Genomic DNA, 25,136 nt, shown 5'->3' with positions numbered 1-25,136 from the left:
CAAATGCTTGAGTTATATAGACGTAAATAACCTTTTGAAGTCATTCAATTGCAATCTCTTGTTCAACAAAGCTTGTAGATTATAAGATTATTTGGCTTGTGTGCCAGAGGTTTTCTTGTCTAGCGTATAAAAATGCAGCCTTTACCTCAGTCACCCCTGTGTTGTGATGAATACTTGTTAAGCCCTTTTTCTTAAAATTTAACTCTTAAAGTTTGGGGTGGTTTTTTGGATGGCTGATCTAAATGTGATTTGTGCTTCATGGCTTTTCTCAAATGGCTGACTTGATTAGTTAAGTAGATGTAGTCCTTGTGCAAGTATTTTTTGTTCAGAATATACCTTTATTTGGATTAAATTTAATAAGGAGCTCTCACAACTGGAATAAAAGTGCTCTATTTCAGTGATAGTACATAACCTTGTTGTAGGTGGTTGTTCCAAGGCTGTTCATCATACTTTTTGTAGACAAAACCTAAACCACAGCCTTTGAACTAAGTATCAAAAGGCCTTTGAAGGTATTTTGGAGTTTTGTTTTCTTGTAAGGGTCTCTTAATCCCAGTAAAGGCTTTTGTTTGGTTTGGTTTTTTTTCTGTAGAGAAGGGGTTTCCTGTTGACTTCATAGCCACTCCTACTTACCAAGAGCCCATCTGTACAAGTCCTGCTTCTGTCATCCCCTAACTGAAAGCATGGATTTATCATACTGTCCTGATCTGCGAGTCACATAAAATACACTTCAAATATTGTACATTGTCACTGATTGTTTTTTTCTGCGCCTCTTTAGAATACAGAAAGATGCAAAACTTCATGGAAAATTCAGGCATTTTTTTGAAGCATAGTTTTCATTGTCCAAGTGCCTCGTAGTGTCGTGTTGTTTTTTTGTTGTTGTTGGTTGGTTGGTTGGTTTGTTTTCAGTGGTATTCTTTGCATCTTCTGTGAACTGTTCCTGCTCCCTAGAGTTTGATCCTTTTTCAGACTGTTTTTTACCACCAGGCATTTCACTACATGCCAAACCTCCTGACCATCATTGCTATGATGGATGGGTATTAATATGCTCCTGCTAGGTATGGTGTCCTGCCTGAGAGCTTGGAAGCAAAACAGATGGCCAGATAAGTGAAGAGGGGATGTAGGTCTTCTGCTTCACTTCTCCCATACCCATACAGCATGCCTGGAGTAAGCAGTGCTTGGAAAGTGTGGTACTCTTAAGGTTGTGATTGTGTCCTTAAATACTGAGTAGTCTGTGAGAAGCCTTGCAGACACCCAAAGGGTGTTTCAGCTTTATAGGTAAAACTAATAGCGTTGTGGAATGTCAAAAGAAGCAAGAGTTATTTAAAATTACAGATGTAAAGTTTGCTTAGATGTAAATATCTTAATTGCCAAGGATGTGTATTTTTCACTGTTTAAATAGATTCTAATGTGTGAAGAATATAATTGAATCTTACACATATAACTGTTGTGAAATTAAAATAAAATCTCTTTCAAGTACTTGAAGCAATTTAATGGATAAAATGACATTTCTATCATACCCAAAATTTTTATTTAGGTTTGAATCCCCAGAAATAACTATTTTCTGGACATAAGCCAGTATATATTTTTCAGGTTAAGATCTAATCTAATGTCAGAAAAATTAGCTAAACCTGTGATTTAATGTTTGAGGAACTTGAGTGGGTTTTTTTTAGGTTGAAACTGCCAGCAAGGTAGTCTGGAGGAGCTGTTTCCCCAGGTATGCTACATGAAGGATAAATCTTGCTGTTAGCATTCCAGCCTGATTTCAGCCCTCATGTTCTGATTTGCAGCCAGAGCACTGTGTTTTGTGATCATGCTTCAAAGCAGAGCTAGAACAGGAGGTCTCTGAAAAAACCTGTCTTTAAATGCAATAGGAAAAGGTGGCTCCAACTCAATGTGTGCACTGGACACCTTAAACTAATTTGGGTCTGCAACCCGTTTGATAGAGAGAAGCATTTAGCTGGAGGAAGTGTCTTTGAACTGCAAAAGTAAATTTTTTTTTAAAAGATGATAGCCAAAGATCACACAAATTTTCATTATAATGTAGGTGTTGGCTTTAGCAACCTGCCCATAGTTAGTAAGCTGGATAATTAAACTTTTTTAAGGAAACCTGAGTAGGCAGTCTCACACAGATGTAGTTTTCTTTGTTTTGCGTGATCCGTTGTGGTGAGAACAGCAACGTTACATTGGTATGCTCTAGAGTTTGTCACAAGGAGTTCAGATATTGGTTTGGGGAATCGTTCCTGGGATGTCTGCTATGTATACTTGAAGCTGGTGGGCTCTGTGTTGAGCGTTTACTCTGAAATCATGAAGCTGTAGCATGCCAACAGGATGAAGAAAGGAAATAAGGTTAAACAGAGTTCCCCAGTGATACAATCAAATCGTAAAGAAGCACCAACTTAAAGTCCAGTCCCAGGCATAAAAAAGAGCAAAATTTTCCATACAGTTGCTGTAACTTACTTAAGTGGCAACAGTACAAAGCAAGGAGTTTCTACTCTCTGTGCCTTAGAGTGAACGAACCTGCTAATGATTTCTTACATGCTCTTTTTTTCAGAGTCCATTTAGTACAAGTTTTTTTTAAGGGGGTTGTGTATGTATGTGTTCATATTCCCATTAGTTAGAAACGCGTGTCAAACAGAACATATTTTTGACTGCTCCACAGTAAGGGCTGGGGGGGTGTGTGTTTCGTTTTGTTTGGGGTTTTTTTTCCTTTAAACGTGATGATATCCTGAAGACAGTCTTCTGTGAGATGGCAGTGTGATTTACTTTTTTGGAAGTTCTGCGTAGAACTAGGAAAGAACATGTTATAATCTGTGTAGTGAGACATTTATTGATAGCTAGAACTAAATGTTTTGTCTTTGGGTCTAATATTGCTCTTAAGCATTCTGCTTTTGAGTGGCTGTGGAATTGGAACAGAACAGGTTTGTGCTCCATTAAATGCCTGCATTGCATTGCTTTGTTTGAAGTAAAGGCAGAAAACTTGCAATGACAAGCTTGGGTTTTATTTGATTGGCCTTGAAAACTTCATACAAGTAAAGATAATGGAAAGATCTGAAAATTGACCTTTTCGTTATTTGACTGTTTCCTTGCACCATTGGAAACACAACCATAACAGCATTGTGCTGGTATAGGAGAACCGAAAAGTTCAGTTGAGTGGTCTAGTTCTTTGTCCAAACTTGGTGAAATACTAAATATAAATGGCATTTGAGAGGAAAAAGAAAACTGTGTTTTTAAAATCCTTTAATGTACAGTTTTAGCAATACAGGTAAGGGAAACCTTCAAATATTTTATTTTGAAAGTGTCAGAGGTACGTTTAAAAAAAACAGGCAATAAGGAAGAAGTGTTAAAACTATCCCTTTCCCAATTCCTTGTGATATTAGATACAAAAATTGTTAAGGTGATTTGGAATAAGAAGTAACAGCAAGAAGCTTATAATGAACTCATGCTCTAACCTATAAAACTGGGGTTTTGAGAAAAATTCAGACGTCTTTCACACCTTTTTGAGTTTTGTTCTGATGTATGATGGTGCTTTACTCGGCTGTAGGAAGTTTTCCCTTGTGGAATGTATAGACTTGTTCACAGACTTTTCTTCATAATTTAAGAAAACTTTTGATATCTTCACCTTTGGGAATGCCTTAATCTGATTTATGTATCTTGTAATTTAAACACTGATGGTATGAAATTTATGTCATTGTGTATTCTTTGTTTAATACCGAGTTATGGATTTTGCATGGAGTTTGCTTTTTGTACATTAGGAGATAAAACTTTGCAAGTTTAAGTTGTTAATGTTTAGAGTGTACTTGTTTCAAATGATACATTACTCAAAGTAAATTTCTGGGTAGATTTACTACCAGTAGCTAAAAAAGCTGTTATGGTTGAATGCAGCATAACATTGTATGTTCATATAACCAGTTACCATGTAATACGCGCTTACAGGCTGCAACTTTTCATGCTTCCTTTATGCTGAACGTGCACTTTTTCAAAGATTGGAAGAAAGTCCATCTAGCAAACGTTACGAGGAGGTACAAACCTCAGGTAGATTTTTAACAGCATTACTGACAGTAACGGGTTTGTAAGCTGGCTTTGATGTAACCAGGGCTTGAGAAACCCACTCTGATCATGGTGAATGAGGCTCTTGGGTAAAGGTCCTTGTCAACGCCTTCTTGAGTCTGGATAGCTTTTATTTGAACTATGTGATTACAGCCTTCAAAACTCCAGTCAAATACAAGCAGGTACCTCTGCTTTGGTAGTGGCAGGCAACTTTGTGCTTCCTGTAGCTATTAGCCTTGGCCGAAGCGCGGCAGAGTGAAAACTGACCCGGCATGTTGGTGCTCAGTGCCGCCCCTAAAATCCTAGCCAGTGTTTTTCCCAGTTAATCAAAGCAAAGTCATCAGGGGAGTGGAAGAGCTGATTGTGAAGATGACTCTAGGGGAAAAGGCTTGACACAGAAACAAAGAATAAGATGGGGAATTCAGTTTTTTTAACTGAAATTTGAAGGTAGCTAAAAGAGGAGAAATCCCCTAAATACTTACTGCGTAGAATATGAATGGATAAATAATAATAGTTCAGAAGAAGTGGTAGTTACTCTAAGCTTTAACGTACAAATATGATTTCTCTTGTGCTTTGCAGTGATGCTTTGAGTTCTTACTGAAGTTTTTCTTAATGTAGGTTACACACTACAAGCAATATCCACCTAATACAAGCAAAGTATATTCCTACTTTGAATGTCGTGAAAAGAAGACTGAAAATTCCAAATTAAGGAAAGTGAAATATGAAGAAACTGTTTTTTACGGTTTGCAGTACATTCTGAATAAATACTTAAAAGGTAACTGTCTCAAATTCCAGTAAAACTTCACCTGTAAATAAATATCTTAATTTTTCTCAAGCCTGGAGTCTTATAGCTGAAACAATTCCAGGTTATCTTGGTACAGTGTAGGTAGTGACATGCATAAGATCTTATTTATGTGATTCTGAAAATGAGATGTCCACCCTTGTAAAATGATATTGACTTCTTAATTCAGACACCTCTCTACTATGTTTGTTTATGCCAATGGTTTATTCAAAATGAAGAGGTGTTCATGTCCCATCTTCAGTGGGCTAAATTGAAATGAATGGGAATAGAGCAAGACTGTGCATAGAATCACAAGAAGACAGAAGATTTGAGGGGAAAATACATTTTGCATTTTTAACGTAAACTTTAGTCTGTGTTTGCTGGTTTATTTACTGTGTAAACTAATAATGGTTTCAATTTCCCTTCAATTTTGGTTGCCACTCAGCTTAGATCATTGAATATGGCAGCTATGTGTGAAAGCGTTTTCAGTATTGACAATTTTAAGATGAACATCTGAAAATTCCTTGGTGCCATTTAAGATTTTGTTTGCTTTTTTGCATTATGTGCAAATACCACCTGTTCTGACCTGAATGCAAGTTGCCTTCTGCCAAGCTTTAGAAGGAAAACTTTAGTCATATGGCTTATATATCTTTGTCTTGATCCAGAATCCATAAATCTCTCTGCCAATTCCACCAAAGAATAGAATTCCACTATAATCAAAACACTTGATAATCTTGTTTCTTTTCTCTTCAGCAATCTGAGGATTGTTCTCTAACGTTACCAGTAGATGATTGGTCCTACAGCAGTAGCAATGCTTATTCAAATAATGTGGTTAGTCTGTCAGTTCCTATCACAAGGTGGTCAATCAGAGACTGGTTGTAAGGCCTCTCCACAAGGATTATCCCTGGAGCAGCGTAGCTTCACCTTTGTGCTAGTCTGGTTATGTCTTGTTGCATGTGCCAACTTGCACAATCATCGCATTCCTCTGGGAAAAGCACTGCTACTAAAACTCTTGACAGGTTTTTGACCGCCGTAAAAGAGTAATAATCTCAAATTGTTCCTGAGTCACCTGCAAACCACAAGTGTATTTTATCCTGTTGGTTTCTTGAGCATCCTAATCTATATAATCAACGTAAAATTTGGTTTTAACGTAGCTAGTATACTGTATTTGACATGTTCTCCATGTCTTTGTTGGAGGCAAAGTGTCTTTTCTGTGTCTGAACCTTTTTGTTATTTATTTTATAAATTGATGAGTATCCTAAGTGTCTAAGCTTTCATCTGTTTCTGAAACCACAGGTAAAGTGGTGACCAAAGAGAAAATCAAGGAAGCCAAAGAAGTATATAGGGAGCATTTTCAAGATGATGTCTTCAACGAAAAGGGATGGAACTATATTCTGGAGGTAAAACTTTATGAAAATAGTATGAGATCATCATGAAGGGATTTATGAATCAACTGTAGAATAAATACAGCAGTCTCTCCTTTTAACCATGATAGTAAAGACTGGATAAATGTAGCTTTTTATGTTTAGTGTACAGGGAGTAGCAGCTGTCAAAGAATAATCATATAATTGTAATTCCTTAGAGAAAAGTAATTTTCATCTTTTCAGATTCCAAATACGGCTTTGCAGGTAATAAGGATTTATGGCTGCCATCAGCCAGCTAGTATAAGTGGGGGCTTGTTGGCAAGTCTCCATATGTAATATAGTGCTTAGTGGTTGCTTGCATCATTTACATTGCTTTCTGTAACTAATCTTTAACCATTTTTATTCTCATGCAGAAAGCATTACAACTTCTTGTGTGTGTAAATAGTTCTAGAAAATACATGTTTTGTTCAATTGTTTCCTAAATATTTCAGAAATACTTAAGTTGACCTTTATTATGAAATACAAGGCTTGAGCACTTCTGACACACAAATCCTTCCAAATTAAGTCTTTCCACAATTATCCTCTTTCCCTTTTGTTTAAAAAGGTGTCAGTCTTCAAGTAGTTGCAAACATCTCTTCTCTGTAAAAGCAGCGGATTCAGACTAATAGCATTCATCAGAGTTGTTCTAATGTCTGCAGATTAATTAAATGCTAAGTTTCATTGTGGATTCTAGTGAATGGATATTTCTGGCATTTGAAAACACAGTTTTTAATTCTTTGCATTTATTTTTCCCTGGATACCCTGACTGTATATATTCTATGGTGGCATCTGTCTGTTGATGTCATCTTGCAACCAGGGTGGACCATAAGGTGTGCAAGAGAAAAGTGAATTTCAACTAAATGTTGCAAAGGGCAGCAAGGTCAATAAAAAGTACTGTTTTCCGACAGAAAGGTTTGTAGAGGACTTGCATCCATTTGAAATAACTACAGGTGTGAGTTCAATCCATATTTGTGCTTAAGCTACATTATACTTTGTGAACTGCTCTCGTGTATTTAAAGTAATCTTGATCCCTCTTTGGCCAAACTTACAAATTAATACACTTTTAATGCTGCATGCATGTCCACACTGAGTTTTAACGTGGTTTAACTAGTTATGTTCAACTTTTGGTTTAGTCAAAAGAAGCCTTCCTGCATACCCCATATATGCATTGTTTATTCCTTTGTCAGATTTTCTTGTTAAAATTGTGCATGTATATAAACAAATATGATTTCCACTTCGTGATCTTAGATGCTGATGGCTCTCAAACTGGAAGTATATGTACCCTTTGGGTCTTTGTATGCCCTTACATGCACACAGAGACCCTGCTTCTGCTCACTGAATTCCTGTATATATTCAGATACCTACCACTGTTTGCTTTCTGGCTCTGTTACCTAATGTATAGTGTTAGGTAAAGTGCAGGGAGCAATGGCTGTATGAGTGAAGTGCCAAAATGAATTTGAAATGTACACACATGAATTTGTACCAAGAGTAAATGACTGAGTAAATACTGATAGGATGAAGGGCTGGAAGAGAGGAATGGACTGCCTGGAGAACGAGGGGGTGGTGTAAAGGCTGGAAGTCGGCAGGAATTGATGAGTGATAGAGATGTAACCCCAGAATTGTATAAGTTGATCCTACCTAAAAATTTTGAAAAGGGCTCTAATATAGTGCTATGGCATGACCATATTGCTTTTTTCTGTGGAAATCAACACCTGTAGCAACTTAGAAATCTGTTTTGTTTTTTCACTTAACTATACTTTTGTCTTCATTGAATCATTAAATTATTTTGACCCTTTTTGAAGGCTTCGTTGTCCTTTGTTAATCCAGAACAGACATCTCCAAGCCTGACAGCTAAACCCTGTGTGGTATGCGAACACAATTTGCTTCAGCATATTACACTTTCGAAGAAACTTTTAAACTCTGGTGTAGAAGAAACTTCTGAGGTGTTTTGGGCACTGGAGAATATGTTTTGATGCTACTTGTGAATCTGTGTAATTTCTCTGAATTGATGCAATTTTTCTTGCCTTTAAAGGATATCTCATGAGAAGCTTTTTGTCAAAAATATTAATATACAAAACACTTTATCAGTTTAGCTTTCAGACCTCTTTCAGAAAGTTATAATTACTCTTTTAGAGTTGCTGTTTGCAACTGACTCTTTTTCAAAAGGCATATTTCACACAATGTTTAGTCCTTCGGGATGAAAGACTGAATTTGACAAAAGAATGACACTTCAAGATTAGATTTCGTGTTTAGTGAATAATTGAGATGATAAAATATTCTTTAAAATAGATATTAAATGGATCCTGCTCTAATAAATTAACAAAGCACACATCTATACTAAGCAAAACTAGAGATCTTTTTGAAGGCCGAAATAATAGCTAAACATTTTTTAGCTTACTTCATGTGAAAGCAGTGAGGAAGACTGAGTAGCAAATATTTCTTGTTCTGTGGGTAGAACTTACGTATTTTTATAGAATATTTAAGCCTTCCTGACTCAGTTTGCACAAGGAATACAACTGATAGCCATCATTTGGTTTGATACAGAGACTATTTTTTACATTACAGGATTTTCCTCCTTTTTTGATAAATGTGGATTTTTTTATTTATTTGGGCTGGTGGGTGTGCAAACAAACCAAATTATTTTTAGGGTTGAAAGAAATGAAGAAGAAATCTTCATCAATAAACTCATAGCCTGACTTTTATCCACTGCAGTCAAATAAGAGAGGTAGGTCCTAATCTTTCCTGTTGTCTAACAATATTACTGTTTCTTACACAGAAATACGATGGCCATCTTCCTATAGAAATAAAGGCTGTTCCTGAGGGCTCTGTAATTCCCAGAGGAAATGTTCTTTTCACAGTAGAAAACACAGATCCAGAGTGCTACTGGCTTACAAATTGGATTGAGGTCAGTTTTGGAAATTTAACATGTTTTTTCTAAGTAAATATTAACGCACTTAAATTAAAGGCTGAATCCTTATTGGTTTAAGGGGAATCTCTGGCAGCCTTCATTTTCTGCTTTAAGTAAGCCTGGATTATTTTTTTTAGTGCTCTTACACAGACCTTTTCCCCCTACCTGGCAAGAGATTGTAATAATTTTACAATTCACAACAGTACTCTTATCCACAAGGAAAGAAGGATGGGGGGAATTGTGTGTCTGTAGCTTGGAGTAGATAACTCCTGAGATGCTCAATACCTGGCCTACCTTATAAAGGTATTATAAAGGCTATTTACTTTAGCCCTAAAGCAAACTATTGGAGGCATCAGTACTTTCTGAATGGGTAATGAAAATAAATAGACTTTTTTGTGCCTGATTAAATGCCAAGTGGGGATTTTTAAGTCCTAAGCAAACATACACCTAATAATGTGATGGGGTTTGTTTTAGACCATTCTTGTGCAGTCATGGTATCCAATCACAGTGGCTACAAACTCTAGAGAGCAGAAAAAGATTTTGGCCAAATATTTGCTAGAGACTTCTGGCAGCTTAGAAGGACTGGAATATAAACTGCATGACTTCGGCTACAGAGGAGTTTCTTCACAAGAGGTAAGACTACTTGTCTAATAATTTAAGAAGTCTAATTGTTCTTAACTGTAAAGGATTGTAGCATGTATCTGTTAACAATTGTGTCCCTGTTCAGCAGTGAAATTGTGAATGCATGGAGCACTGTTTGGACTGATTGTGGAGCAGGGAGATCTGGGCTGGGGACGGGTATGTGTCTCGACTGTGAGCACTAGACTGGGAGAGCTTTTTTTATATGGAAGCTGTCTTACCTGTGTAAATGCATGAAGCGGGTATTGGTGAAACGGGACCTGAGTCAGAGTTTTGCTGTTACAAACTAGTGCTAGGCAGTGACTGGATTTAGGATTCTATATTTGGCGTGTCAACTGAAAGCTGCATCGTTTTCAGACTGCAGGAATAGGAGCTTCAGCTCATTTGGTGAACTTCAAAGGAACAGACACTGTAGCAGGAATTGCATTAATTAAAAAGTACTATGGTACAAAAGATCCAGTTCCAGGATATTCTGTTCCAGCTGCTGAACACAGGTAAGATATTGGGCTATTAAAGCCTTTTTAAAAATAGCTTAATAAAATGTAATTTTTTCTTATCCATCTTTGTATCCAGAAATATTAAGCTGTTTCACTTATATCATACAGTATTAGCAGCCATGACTGATCCAGCTGTTGAGGCTGAAGTTCAATACTGATGCCTCTGTGTGTTCTAGGGGCACAACAGTGGCGTGGTTGTTCTTAACTGTAAATGTGTTTTAAATGTTTTTATCTCTAACTTTCTTAAGGTCTAAGTAAATTTGGATGATTCTTTTTAGAATGGACTTGAAGGCTTACAGGTTAAAGTAGATATTGAGGATTCACATTATGAACTTCAAATTTTGTTTTAAACATAAAATAATAAAATGAAAAACCATGTCAGTTGCAATTGTGGACCCACCCAGATCACAATTACCTCCAGAAGAGGCAGTTGCTCTAAAGCTTTCCATCAGCATAACTAATTCAGCCAATGGTAAATCCTTGATCTCTCACTAAGAATTGTGAATGAGTTTTTGAGAGTAAGCAACTGATCTCAAACAGACATTTGAGATGAAAAGCTCTCATTTTTTTTATATCCAATTTCTGTACAAGGTCAGAAATTAATGCAAATCCTTGGATTTCACTTGCATGTCTGCATACTGAAATGAGCAGAATATAAAGGAAGGGACGGGTCTTTCTTATTGAGTACAAAAATCTAGTGCTTTTAAATAGTGAATATTTTCACTTAGGATTGCAAGACAAATAATGGAAAGGCTTATTAAATGAACAGCCCATATATGGTAGTGATCATCTTTAAAGGAACACTACTTCATATCACTTTCTGGACCATTGACGTAGTGCTGTTCTAGAACTCCTGCTTCATCAGTAGAACTGACAAATTTTATCTGGGTTGTGGTTTAACCCCAGCTGGCAACTAAGCACCACACAGGTGCTCACTCACTCCCCTCACAGTGGGATGGGGGAGAGAATCAGAAGAGTAAAAGTGAGAAAACTGATGGGTTGAGATAAAGACAGTTTAATAGGGAAAGCAAAAGCCACACACGCAAGCAAGGCATAACAAGGAATTCCTTCACTACTTCCCATGGGCAGGCAGGTGTTCAGCCATCTCCAGGAAAGCAGGGCTCCATCACGTGTAACGGCTACTTGGGAAGACAAACGCCATCATTCCCAACGTCCCCCCGCTTCCTTCTTCCCCCAGCTTTATATGCTGAGCATGATGTCATACGGTGTGGGATATCCCTTTGGTCAGTTGGGGTCAGCTGTCCCAGCCGTGTCCCCTCCCAACTCCTTGTGCGCCCCCAGCCTCCTCGCTGGTGGGGTGAGAAGCAGAAAAGGCCTTGACTCTGTGTAAGCACTGCTCAGCAATAGCTAAAACATCCCTGTGTTATCAACACTGTTTCCAGCACAAATCCAAAACAGAGCCCCATACTAGCTACTGTGGAGAAAATTAACTCTATTCCAGCCAAAACCAGCACAGTCTGAAATGTCTTCTCTTAGCTTAGCTTAATACTACAGTTAAATCCAAAAAATGGTGGCCCAAGCAACTATAAAATTCTTTGTAATGAAGGCAAACACATGGAGTCAGAACAAGCATCTTTTGCACAGCATATTGAAGTGGTGGTATGAGAGCAGACAGCTTAAACTGTCCTAGTTAAAGTTTGCGTTGCCAAATGCAGACTGCAGTCACCCTTTCCAAGTTGATGCGCAAGACCCTTGTTGTGTTGAGACATGAATTTTTCCTGAATTGTTCTACTGTTCCACAACTTCTAACGTGAGGTTGTGTTGTGAGTGTGGTGCTTGCCTCTGACACACCACCAGGGTTGTTCCTCGGACTACCAAAACCTCTTTGAAACAAATTTTATTTTGTCTCTTCACTACTGTGATCTGGGGCTTGTCCACACAGTAGTTAATGCTAGCATTTATGGTAAAAATTCAATGCCCACTAGCTCTTACTGCACACCTGTGCTTTGCATGATAGCATTTTTAGGTGTTCACTCACAGGTTACTGAAGTCAGTTATGTCAGCTGGTCTGTGACAGCCACATACAGAACAGCTATTACAGACCAGCTGCCATTCAATAACTCATTACCTCTCTTAGCAAGTCTGTTTTATGTGCTTGCCTGTACCCTTGTAGCAAGGGTAATGCCCTGAGGTTCCTCTAGAAGAATGTTTGTATGAGTGAGCATAATGGTTTTAAATCACTATTAAAAAAGAAAATAAACTGTGTTTTCTTCTAAGATTTTTCTGACATATGCTGCTAGTTCTCTACTTCCCATTTTGTAGTCTGAAGTTGCCAGAGCAGATGTTCTGTTCTTGCATCTGTAGTCCCCTAACTGTCTGAATTTCAGATTTAGAAGAGAAACTCCCTTACAAATGTTTTTTTTTTTTTTTAAAAAAAAAAAAGTCACATTTACATATGAAAGAAGTTTCATGTGTCAAGCGTTTGTCTGAGTTGCCAAAGATAAATCCAGGGTGCTGTTTATTTAGTATATAGTATATTTACTCTCCATGCAACACAGAGTTGATAAGCACATAGTTTATGCTGTCTTGTAATCATATTGCCTATCGTTATCTTGAACTGTTGCTGGTAGGAAATACAGAATGTGTGATTTAACATATAAATGCTTCTCTAATATGGATTTTTCAATTGACTTTACAGTACCATAACAGCTTGGGGGAAAGATCATGAAAAAGATGCTTTTGAACACATAGTGACACAGTTTTCTTCAGTGCCTGTATCTGTGGTTAGTGACAGCTACGACATTTACAATGCTTGTGAAAAAATATGGGGTGATGACTTAAGGCATATAATTGAAGCCCGAAGTCCAGAGGCACCACTTATTATTAGACCAGATTCTGGGAATCCCCTTGACACTGTCTTAAAGGTAATCCTTTCTTGAAGTCATTTGTATACGAGATTGGGAAGGGCAATTGTTTGTTTTGTAATGACCGACTAACAAACATAGGAAACCTAACGCTCTAACTTGGTATGCATAGTATATAATTGATGCTGGATAATTTGGACCTATGAAAAATGTAAACATTCACCTCATCTCCATATAGATGTGGAAACTCTTCTGCAGTCTGAATAGTTTAATCTTTTTCATCAAACCCGTTCTTGCATGCCATTCTTGAAGCTTTTACTACAGTTACCAGTTTTGCTGGTCTAATGATGCTGGAATGATTCTATAAAGAGAAACTTTCATCACTTAATAACAAATAAAATGGGAAACGACTTGAGTGTTCATAAATGCCAGGCCAAGAAGACTTCATACCACCAAGTTTAGGTATCTTGGCAACCTGTATTAATGTAATTCACTGTCTTATGCTACAAATACAAGTTTAGCACTCTTCTCCCTTTTCTAAGACATGCATTTAAGTCAGTGGCACGTGACGTCTGAATTGAAAAATGCTTCTTGCCTCGTAGCTCTTCAGAGAGCATGATTGTTGCAATTCTATAATAAAAGCTGTTGATACCTCTGAATTTGAGTAGCTGTCAGCACTGTTTTAATAAGAAAGTAGGGGAGATTTTAGTTATGTTGGTACTCTATCAAATTAGATCCATACAGCTTTAACACTTTTTTTTTTTTTTTCCTTTGGGACGAATGACATATCACAAATAGGAACTTTGAATAATCTTTATCAGAGCTGGTAAGAGACTCCTAGCTGAAGTGTTTCATTTTTAATTATTGGTGGCTAACAAAATCACAGAAAACTGAAAGCCTCATCCACCATCTTAAGGGAGGTCAAAAGAAGAGCAGAATCTTCAGTTGACACGTTTAATAGCAAAAACTCGCAGCAACCAAAGAGCGAAAGGAGGGAAGCGTAGTTCTGATTAGCTCTCGGGTGCAAGTTCATAAAGGCCATATGATCTGTGACTGCTTTCATCTAATGGCTTCCACCACGATGGCTGGCAATGCTTTTTGTTTGTGTGCCTATGTGGATAGATTTAGAGCAGGATATGTGGGCATATTAATGGATTTTTCTTTTTTTGAGAGAGAGAGCATGACTGAAATGTGGAAATTTTGTGTTTCTTTATTGGAAAGGCGGGTTTTTGTTTTTATTTTGAACTGTCTCCCTTCTCTTTTCAATAGGTCTTGGAGATCTTAGGGAAGAAGTTTCCCATTACAGAGAATTCAAAAGGCTACAAGTTGTTGCCACCATATCTCAGAGTTATTCAAGGGGATGGTGTGGATATCAACACATTGCAAGAGGTAGGAGAATCCTGTCCGACTGTCAGGGTGACACTGGAAATGGTGATATCTAATCTGGACTGTGTCATGACTAGTGAGATGTGGCAGCAGAGACTGATGACCCCACCCTGCCCTTCATTCCAGACACTGGCAGCGATATCCTAATGTGTAAAACAAATTCATTAAAACTCCACAGGGAATTATTAAGATGCGTAAAAAAACCTAAAAGGCATTTCCTAATCCCCCTGTTGTAACCCTTCTCCTCCCACTGTCTCTCCTTTTATTTGCTTTCATCCTGCTTGTCAAGTCTAATTCAGATCAAAATCTGGCAGCGTTTGGTCCTTCCATTGATACCTAAGGCACACTGCATGATTGCTGTGCTATAGCAATAGTAGTAATTAACTGGTTTGGCTCATTAGTTATGTACTGTCTGAAGTGTGCTTGCACTCAAATATTGAAGGTGTAGTTCTGAAGGAGACTTTTTAAAAGCAAAGGCAAGGGAGGTGAGTTCATTGATTTGGCGACTAATGGAATATATAGAAAATACATGTAACAGATTACACTGTAGTCTGAGTCAAAAGTGCAATTTCATCAAGACAAAAATTGGTTATTTAGTAGATGCTGCATGCTTGAAACTAGTTATAAATTCACCACTATTGACTAGATAGAGATACTAAGTAATATAATATGGTTACAAAGGTACAGACTGCAGTAACTACAGATGACGAGGGGCATGTAAAAGGAGGAGGACTTGACTTTATCGAGTTTGTCCTGGATCATTCATGTTCAGCTGTATTAGAGTTCAAAAACAGAAATAAGTTGGATGAATTTAATATTAATTTTACTTGATTTTATTGATGCTTGTCTTAGCTTTCTAGATTGACACATCCTTAGATTCTTCTTAACAAAGTTGACTTTTGCTGCTCCTCAAAATTAGGAGTAAGAGAGACATCAGGCTTGTTTTTTAGTTAGTCTGAAACTGTCTGCATACCTAACATACAGCATATAATGTGAACCTCAACGACAGAACTCAAATTTGTCACTCAGATCCTTAGAGAGCAGTTAATATTGAAATTGTTACCCGATATGCCAACTGTAGTGCAGTCACGCGCTACAGTTTTGTTTCTCCTCCGATAGCCTTTAAAGCAATTTTTTTTTTCCCATGTGGCTTTTTGAGAACATACAACTGTGCTAATGTGCTTAACAGAAAGCGAGCATGAGAGGTTAATAGCTGGAAAGAAAGTCTTATTAGATACTAGGGGAAGAGACTTTTTTTTTTTTTTAAATAAACTGTTTGTTCTCAACAACTGTTTAACAGGACTGATGCCTCTGTTAAGCAAAGTATGTTGTGGTTGAGATTTTCATGAGTCATGACAGGAAAGAAACTGGACTGTTAATTCTTTCTTGTAAGGAACTCAAAGGTTGCTTTCTCTGTTATACTGGACAATATTCAAAGATGCTTATGTAGCATCAATTGTAATCAAAATATTAAAACTAGTATTTAAAATCTTTACATTAGAAGAATAAATGCACTGCTTTCCAAGTTCTAAATAGAGCAGGAGAATAATTCCAGGAGCTAATGGGAGAGGATAAGAGGCAGAAGGAGCAATTCTTTGTTCAGATGATCTGTCTGTTTACATATTTTCCTCATCAAACTGTAACTGATTATGTAGAAAAGTCTACCTGTAATACGTAGTAGAAGAGAGTTGAAGATCCAGTTCCACAAGATGTACAGAGCAGACATAACTCATTGCTGCCCAGTGGCTGCCTTCTCATCTCTTCCTGACTCTGTAATCTTGCTGCGCACATCATGTCAGCTTTGGTCATTGAACCGCTGGTCATTAAACTAATTTAGCCCACACATGTAGCAGCCAACTAACTTAGCCAAAAGTGATCATTTTTGTGGTTTAGTGAATTAAATTGGCCCAAAAAAGGGGCCAGTACTCACCAGCACAATACAGGAGAGAAAATCAACTGTTGTTTTGAGCTGGGAGAAGCAGGCAGGAAAGAAAGAGACACTTCTCATTTGACAGCAGCAAGTTATGTTGGAGCGAAAAGACCATGATCTTGCAGCCTAATTTTAGTCATGTTTAAATTTCATGGATCTCTTTATCCTCTTTTTTCAGCAAAAATAAGATTACCATGCTGACTTTTGGAAGACTGGGTAATAGCTTGCCATTTAAAAACAAAACAAAACAAAAAACAAAATAAAACAACAAAAAAACCACACCAAACAAACACACAAAAAAACCCCCACAAAACACCAACAACCCACCCCAAAACTAACCCAACCCTGAACTGTAATTCATCCTTTTCAAAAAGGAGTTTACAAGTTTACATGAACAAATATGAGTGTATTATTGTGGCCATCTTTTTTTTTTTTTCCCCCCTCCTCTTATAGCCTATGCAAGTGATTATTCTAATTACTCCATATCAGCCTTAGATTCTAGGCATGATTTATTCTTATGGATCAGATGAAAGGTAATGGGTGCAATAAGAAAATGTAGAATGAGTAATGACCAATCAGTCTCATTTAAATATCCGAACTAGCTGAAACAACAATATCGAAAACAACTCAGAGTATAAACTGGATTTTAAAATTCTTTGTTTTAATAGGGGTTGCTGGTAGAACAGGTAAGGAACCTTTTCTGACTTTCTTTTAGCATTTTCACTTTTTAAAATCATTCCAATCTGCTAACTCCACAATGTACTACACTTTCAAAGGATTTTCTTTGAACATTCAATTTCCAGATGTCTAAGTTTTTATACAAAGAAAATCCTCTCACCTGGAGTCACAGTTGATACATTAATCATGCTCATAATGGTCAGAGAAAGCTGGTCAAAACATTGACACCTGAACTGTTCTCCCTGTATAGGTTTGAAAGTATGAGACAAGAAATTCTTCTGTATTGTTTTCCTTTGGGGGAGGCTTCAGTTGTTTTACATCTCCCCCTTTTCTTCCCTATTGCTGCTGCTGTTTGCCATCTCTTCCCCATATCTAAGGAAGCTGTTATCTGGGCCGCTGCTGTGGGTCACTGGTAGAGTCAGAGCTGTCTTTCAACTTAGTCTCGATTTCCCTTCCCTTCCACCCCTCACCAGCCACAGATCAGTCTGAGTAAGGAAATCCCTTGGGAGAGAGTGGAAAGGTGGAAGCCAGTTCTTCACCCAGGGTAAGTGAGGAGTTGTGCCTGTGGCACAGGAGGAACAAACCATCTGTAAATGAGAGCAGGAACACCAGCTGAAAGGGGGTTCACATTTCTTCTCACCCAGGCAAGAAGGTTAAGCGGCCATGGCCCAGCTGCACTGTACTCGTACTAGCATCTGTTAACCTACGAGTATCAGTGAACAGGAAGTCTAAGCATCATGTGCCTTGGTAGGATGTTGTTTATACCACATAGTTTGTGCTACATCTTGCGAGCATGTTCAAGCGAGTTCAATGTCCAACCTGATCTATAAAACTGGATAAGGGAAGGAGTAGAATACATTAGCTCAGGCTTGGCCAGCAGTTCACATGGCTTCAGGCTTGGTCAGCATCTGGAGAGAACTTGATCATAGTCCAGGTGGCATTTACCTATATTTGCCTTTTAAGAAGACAGTGTGGATAAGCAGAGGCGGTATCCAGGCCCAGTCAATTCTGGTTTCTTACAGCACTATTGGGTTTTATGCTTCAGGAGGGGGTGTACAAAATCCCTTTTCCTACCCTTCCTTTGTCATCTTCAGTTACTTCTGAGATGCTTAAGGGAGAATTTCATTCATTTCAATCCTTTATCGTTCCTGGGTACCCCTTTTAACTGCTCCCAGGAGAACCTAATCACCTGACAATATGGATTCCTTTTGTGCACAGTCACTGTCTGAAAGGATATGATGGCTACTGCTAAAATCCACAGGATTGTCACATATTGAAGGGGTATTTCTTCAGGATAAGAAGCTTCCAGAGGGTTCCCTTAAGTGAAAGTCATGGTGGTAGAGCCTGAGATTCGTTTTGCTTGACTTCTTCTTGGATGAGGATGAATAAGCTGGTACCATTAGAATGATGAAAACTCACTGATGAGATCTCTACTGGGGAAATCTCTGCTAAAAATGTAGTGGGAAGGTGTTCAGAGCATACCCTCAGAAGGTGCTGGCTCCGCAGTCTGCCTCTGCTGTTGGCTGGCCTCTGTCAGTCATTCAGACTTTGAGAGTATCTGTGAAGAGAGAGTCTGCATGTGACTAAATGGATAAACAAAATACTTTTGCCACTGTCTGAAATTGGAATTGTGTCTTTTTCTTTTTTTTTTATGAAACTTTAATCTTGCCTTAGCTGTCCCTTAAAGTAACTTGACATCAGTAGGTCCTGAAACAGTCCTGTTCAGTGTTACTCTGGCATTTCCTTTTGATGCAGGAGACTGAGACTGCACAAAAGATTACCAGATTTCTGACGAGGTTGATTTTTGAAACTCTGTACTGTTCCCCATAGATTATGTCCTTCTATTCTGCTTCTCACCTTCCTTTTTTCTGGATGGATGGGATTTTGCTATTTCACCCACCCTGAAGTTTTCTCACCCACTTCTGTTAGTAAAAAGGTTAGGAGATAGGAGTTCAAACACTCTCTTATTGGCGCTATAACCGTCATTTCAGGCTGTCATAAGAGTAACAGGTCAGGGAAACAACTCTTGGCCATGTATGAGCATGACTAAACTAGCACCCATTACTCCAGGTTAGAGGATGCCATGTTTGTCTGGATAGAATGAGGGTGAGGGGAAACGATACAGTAAGTTTTAACTTGACTGTTGATAGCAGTGCAGTTCACATTGATCAGTATGTGCCTGAGAAGATGGCAAAGCGAACTTTTTGAGCAGCTTTATGTATTTCCATTTTCCGTCTTCAAAACTGCTAATCTAATTCTAGTCGATTGTGATTTTCAGAACTGCTCTGTTGAAGTCATTGGTCAAAGCGGGTAATAACTTTCTGGAGTTGACGAGCAAGATGACTGCTTGGTTTCCGTATACATGCTATGCTTTGAGGTCTTCCCATAATTCTGAGAAATCGGAAGGCTCTGAAATACTCCTGTGAAGTATCTTTTCTTTAGAGCTCTGATTGTCTGGGCATTGCATTACTGTGCTACCCTAGTTTGGAAAATATATATGCCAGCATGATAATAGTTTTACAGCAAAAATCTTTCTATAATTATGCCATGCTGGAATCACAAATAAAAATGCAAACAGCATGCCAAGTATTGACAGAATTGTTACGTACATCTCCTGGAAACTGAATGTTAGTTGGTTTAATTGTCTGTAAAAGCATCTTGTTTAAGTAGTATAATATTTTTATGGAAAAATGGCATGGCCTAAAAGTATGCTCCATCATAATTTTCTTTTTCTTATTAGATTGTGGAGGGAATGAAGAAGAATAAATGGAGTATTGAGAATATTGCCTTTGGATCTGGTGGAGCTTTGTTGCAGAAACTGACCAGAGATCTCTTAAACTGTTCCTTCAAATGTAGTTACGTGGTGACCAACGGTCTCGGGGTATGTCTTGTACAACTTCTACCATTATGTTTTCAATAGAGGCCTTCCCACTTGAAAACCTGTTTGACATTTCCTGTTACGTTACCACCATCTGCATTAAGTACACAAGCCCCACAAAGCCCTTTCCTTTTAAAAAAATACTCTTTTCATTTTAGGTAAATGTCTTCAAGGATCCGGTTGCCGATCCGAACAAAAGGTCAAAGAAAGGCAGACTGTCATTGCATAGGACTCCTGCTGGAGATTATGTGACGCTTGAAGAAGGCAAGGGAGATCTTGAAGAGTATGGACAGGTAGGAATTTTCAAAACGTATTACATCATTCTTCGTGCAAAAATAGACGGAGAAAAAGCAGGTTATAACTTAATTTCAGAATTTATTTTTTATTGCCTTTTTGTTCAACTCCCATCTTATTACCTCAGAAGTGACCCTAGTGCCAAATTCTGTAACAACAGAATATTAGAATGCCAGTAGAATGTTCAGGCTTTACAATTAGAGATCTTTCTCTTTTGTTTGTCTTCAGAAACAAGAGAACGTTGCTGTTTTTTCCCAAAATGTCTCAATGTTGCAGAATATATGCTAGCCAAGTAGTTCTGTATGGGCTATATCGCACAATTTGAGTAGTGACCTGAGTTGGAGGTGGGAGAGGGACAAACATAACTAAAATTGGTTTCTACTTCCCCACTGAGATTTTTAAATAGTTCCTTCAGGTGTTAACACTGTACGTGGAGTAGTTGCCCAGTTTTCAAAGATGTAAATTTAAACCAGGAATTCAGTTTCCCTGTTAATTCTTTACAATTGAAAAATGAAATGCTATTTCAGTAAAGTAAGCACAAACTTTATGCCAATCTTAGGCTTTCAGTTTGATATCTCTTACGTTTTCAGTGTGCAAGCAATAAAATGTTTAACTGCATGTTGAGTCTCTTCCTGAATTAAGAGGATTGAATATAAGTTATCAAATTCCACTTCAGGCTTTAGAAGCTGGAAGTTTCTGGAGTTTTCTGTCATGCAGAAGCATGTCTCTGTGCTACTAGGCAGAGGGGTACTACTAGGCATGCTGTTTTATGCAACAGTAAGCATAAACCTGAGATTTCTCTGAGAAATTTCAAGACAGAAAACAAACTGAGTGATATACACTGTAGATAATGTGTTCTGGATGCAAAGCTCTAAAAAAAAGACTTTCAAAGTTATATATACACATATGGATGTATATATCTTTGTGGTGAACATTGAAAGAGAGAGTGAGGGACCTAATGGTGAGAAGTCTCTTTAAAACAAATCACAAGACACTGGCTCTGAAATTAGGCAATATATAGTTCCTTCATTTTTGACAGGTGAAATAATTCACTAAGAAATTTTCTGTCCTGGGATATTAGAGAGGGTTATTTGTGTGGTACAGGTTTTGGGGCTCCCTGGTAAATGACAGGGAAATGTGCTCTTCTGTGGGCCCGTTTCCCTAAAGCCACAGGTCCACAGGTCCTTGCAATAGGTCATCAAGCTTAGTGACTGCTCAACATCACTTTTGTGCTAGCTTTTCTGTACAAAGCTATGCTTATTTCTCTTTCAGTGTGCTGTTAGCAAGCACTTCTTGATACACTGTTTTACAAAATACATGTGCAAAGGGGACTGCAAAGAAAGTTTGGTTGTTTTGTTGTTTTTTTTTTATAGTTGCTCTAGAGGAAATGAAGACTTCATTTAAACCTCTGTAATTGAGTTGTATTTAGTTGGTTGAGTTTCTTACTAGCTGCTCGAGCAGGGTATATTTGGGATGTGCGTTTTTGGCTTTGGCCAGGTGTGGACAACTCACTTTTGGGACTACTCGGCACAAAGCTTCTGTCTGTGCACAGGATGGCCTGAGTCCTTTTTCCTGTCTAACCTTCAGTGAAACATGTCAGAAGAAGCTGTAAAGATTTAGTATCTTGACAGTCTAAAGCTTTAGTCTTACCAGGCTTGATTTGGGTGCTCGCTTTTGAGTTTGTGTAACCTATGTTGTTTGTTCATTCGCCAAATCACTCTTGCTAAAACAGTGGTGTTTCTTGCAGGATCTCCTTCATACGGTATTTAAGAATGGAAAGGTAACGAAGTCATATTCATTTGATGAAGTAAGACAAAATGCCAGGCTGAAGAACAGTGAACTAGAAGTGGCGTCTCACTAAGTTTCATTCCATGTCTGTGTATGTGTGTATGTAACAAGTACGTACTGCATAGCTACTGGGTTTATTGTACAGATTTGTGTGTTTGTGTTTTATGACATTGTAGCCAAATTATTTGTTGGTTTATGGACATACTGCCCTATCTTTTGCCAGTCTTTAGAAAAGATGAAATCAGGAAATGGTACTTACATTGTAGAACATATTTAATGCTAAAGTGTGCTTTTTAGGGCCCTTTGCCAGTAGTGATTCAATCTGGTATTGATCTTTTCACAAATGAGACAGAGCTGAGAAACTTTTTTATATATAACAGAATATCACAAAATGGATTTACATAAAATTATCATGATTGCTTTATGTTTATATTTAACTTGTATTTTTGTACAAACAAGATTGTGTAAAATATATTTAAAGTTTCAATAATTAAGTCTTTCCAACTTTTCATGATTTTTATGAGCACAGACTTTCAAGAAAATATTTGGGGGGGGAGGGGGGGATCCATTGCCTTTTGTCCATTAATCAGCAAATAAAACATGGCCTTAAAGTTTGTTGTGACATTGTACCATTTGACGACTAAATCAGGACTCGTATCTCCTTAAGATCCCATAGAATTGCTGACCTCACTGTTTCTTGTAGTTGTCTGTATTAGTAAATCTACATTAAAGAAAATTACTGTTCTTACTAGAAGGGTTAGGTACTACAGACCTTGCTGGCACTGTAAGGTATGTAAATGAAATGCCAAATTTGAAAGGATTCTCTACTGCAACTCAACTTGCCAAGTCTATCCCACTTGGCATATGCACCTCAATATTTTAAGAGTAAAGTTTTTAAGAGATCTCCTCTTCCACTATAGAATATATGTGTAAAATACTGAAATATGGAAGCGGTGTATTTTAAAGTAATTACACTTCTGGGTTTATTTTTCATATACTGTAAGTGACATGACTTTAAAGCAAAATACTGGACTGGGTAGTGCACTTTTTTACTTTTTTGTATTTTTTTCATTGATTTGCCTTTTGTCGGACTGGATGTTAAATTGTAAAAATGTTTAACTATTTTTGTTAACAACTTTAATAAAACTTAATGCTAGCCAAACTCCTACATGAATGGCAGACCTGTTTCCCCTTCTTGCCCCATCACATTGGGGTGAGGAGAGGGGCTTTTATTTTGCAGAGGGTAACTGTAAAACAATGTTTGAGAGATACTTTGAACTGTCTGCACTTGATTGTATTTGCTCTCTGCATAGGCTTGATTTGAATATCTGCTAGAAAACAAAACTGTTGAGGATTTTATTTGAGAAGCTGTGTAGTAACCTCTGAAATGTTTCATAGTACTGTAGGATGGCTCTCACTAGAAAAGTACCTCCCTTAAAAACAAAAAACAACAGCAAAAGCAAATGACTCCTCTGTTACACTGGTGATCAACTATCAGCCAATAGCTTAATATACTGATGTAATTAATGCTTCTAATTCGTAAATGATGTTACAGAAAAATGTTAGGGGGTCCTCTAAAATAATTTAAGCCTACAAAATTTTATAAAACATGCTTTTAAAGGAAGATTGAAAAGCCATACTTCATTGTTCTTATTCTCTCGCCAAAAAGGGCCACATCAAAGCACCCATAATATTTCCAGGGTTTGTGGTTAAGACATTTATGCCCAGTCTCAATAGTTCTTGTTAATAAAAACTTGTTTTCCACTTGTAGCGTATGTAATTACATTTAAGTGATGTATTGTTTCAAAAATAGTGCTTTAGTAAGACTCTAAATGCTGACCTTTCACACTGAGGAACTGCCTTCCCTTTGCTATTAATTATATTGTTTGTATTTGGCCAGGAAAGACTTTAAATCTGGACCTAGGATCAGTAGCAGGTAAATAGTACAGAGCCTGTTTCACTCCTCCACATGTGTACAAGGGAATTTTATGATGTATGGTTTAAAAAACAATAAAGTAAATGCTGCTTTCATTCTGTACCAATAAAAATTTTGATAACTATTGACTACCCATAACTGATATTTTTGTACTTGAGAACTGAGGATATACTGTGGAAGCACTGTTTTCTTGTGTACCATGAAATACGTTAGTGATTGTTCAGTATTGTCTAAAACTTCTACCTTATTAGTTGGAGACTTGAAGCAATTGTCTACTTGTGCATGTCACTTTCAGAAAGTTGTCACGTCACTCATTTTATTAAATGTTAATATCTTTAAAAGGAAAAAAAAAAAAAAAGAAAGAAAAACACCTGGTGCTATTCAGACCTGAATACATGTCTCTCTGCGTTTGGCGGTTTGACGTTCTGGCCATCAAGGAGTTGACAGAAATTACTGCAGTGCTTGAACCATACAATATCCTAATTCTTCCACATGAAAGCAAACGGCATGTTTAAGTTTGCTTTAAATTACTAGATTTGTAGTCATTGATATATTTTAATTATCCCCATTTCATAATATAATACAGTATTTGTATTTAAAAATAGGAGTTGGGAGGTTTGCGTTAATACTCTTATTTGTAACCATATTTAGCATAAGAAATGGATTTTATAAGACTATTTTTTTTTTTCTTGAGCTGCATGATTATGAAAAGATGCTTTTTTGGTACTTCAAAAGATCTGAGGAGAGAGCAGAAGAGTACTTAACTGTTTGGTTTGCCAAAATCAAAACAAAGCTCAAACAGGTTTTTTTCTTATAGGTTTTTACATTCCTTCTTAACCTGTTTAGTGAAGAATAAATATTCCTCACTTAAATCCTCTGTTAAAGTAATTTTAATGTACTTGGCATCAAATACCAGTATGTAATACACATGGAAATAAAGTTTAGTTCTGGCAGTGAAAATAATAGCCATTTGACTCTGTCTTAAAGCTGCGATGTTGGGCATCGGATTTCATTCCTGTGCTCTTTGTTGCCAAGCACAGGCTGGAGCGTAGCTGTGCTGTTGTTACAGTCCCCCGTAGGAGAGCCGCTCGGCTGGCTTGCATGCTGTTTGTGGTTAAGTGATCGAATTTACAGTCGGCTCCCTTC

At 37.5% G+C, this 25,136-nt stretch overlaps 1 protein-coding gene across 2 annotated transcripts in view; it reads left to right on the top strand.

The window, feature by feature from the left end:
- The window catches only part of NAMPT (nicotinamide phosphoribosyltransferase), a 32,860-nt gene extending 7,924 nt beyond the window's left edge, over positions 1–24,936 (top strand). The window contains exons 2-12 of one of the 2 annotated variants that reach the window (XM_087766682.1): positions 4,666–4,822; positions 6,125–6,228; positions 9,008–9,136; positions 9,614–9,772; positions 10,136–10,272; positions 12,935–13,160; positions 14,370–14,489; positions 17,085–17,102; positions 19,835–19,975; positions 20,131–20,265; positions 22,014–24,936. In XM_087766682.1, coding sequence (XP_087622808.1) covers positions 4,666–4,822; positions 6,125–6,228; positions 9,008–9,136; positions 9,614–9,772; positions 10,136–10,272; positions 12,935–13,160; positions 14,370–14,489; positions 17,085–17,102; positions 19,835–19,975; positions 20,131–20,265; positions 22,014–22,127 — 1,440 coding nt within the window. In that variant the 3' untranslated portion in view covers positions 22,128–24,936. The remainder of the gene's footprint in view (positions 1–4,665; positions 4,823–6,124; positions 6,229–9,007; positions 9,137–9,613; positions 9,773–10,135; positions 10,273–12,934; positions 13,161–14,369; positions 14,490–17,084; positions 17,103–19,834; positions 19,976–20,130; positions 20,266–22,013) is intronic. The other variant, XM_087766683.1, reaches the window with a different exon arrangement.
- The last annotated feature ends 200 nt before the right edge of the window (positions 24,937–25,136 follow it).

Source organism: Nipponia nippon, unplaced genomic scaffold, assembly GCF_047370975.1.
Source record: "Nipponia nippon isolate SJK-2023a ecotype South Korea unplaced genomic scaffold, ASM4737097v1 scaffold_3, whole genome shotgun sequence".
Classification (NCBI taxonomy): Eukaryota; Metazoa; Chordata; class Aves; order Pelecaniformes; family Threskiornithidae; genus Nipponia; species Nipponia nippon.
The sequence above is the reverse complement of the archived record's forward strand: the minus strand, read 5'-3'. Positions and strand labels throughout refer to the sequence as shown.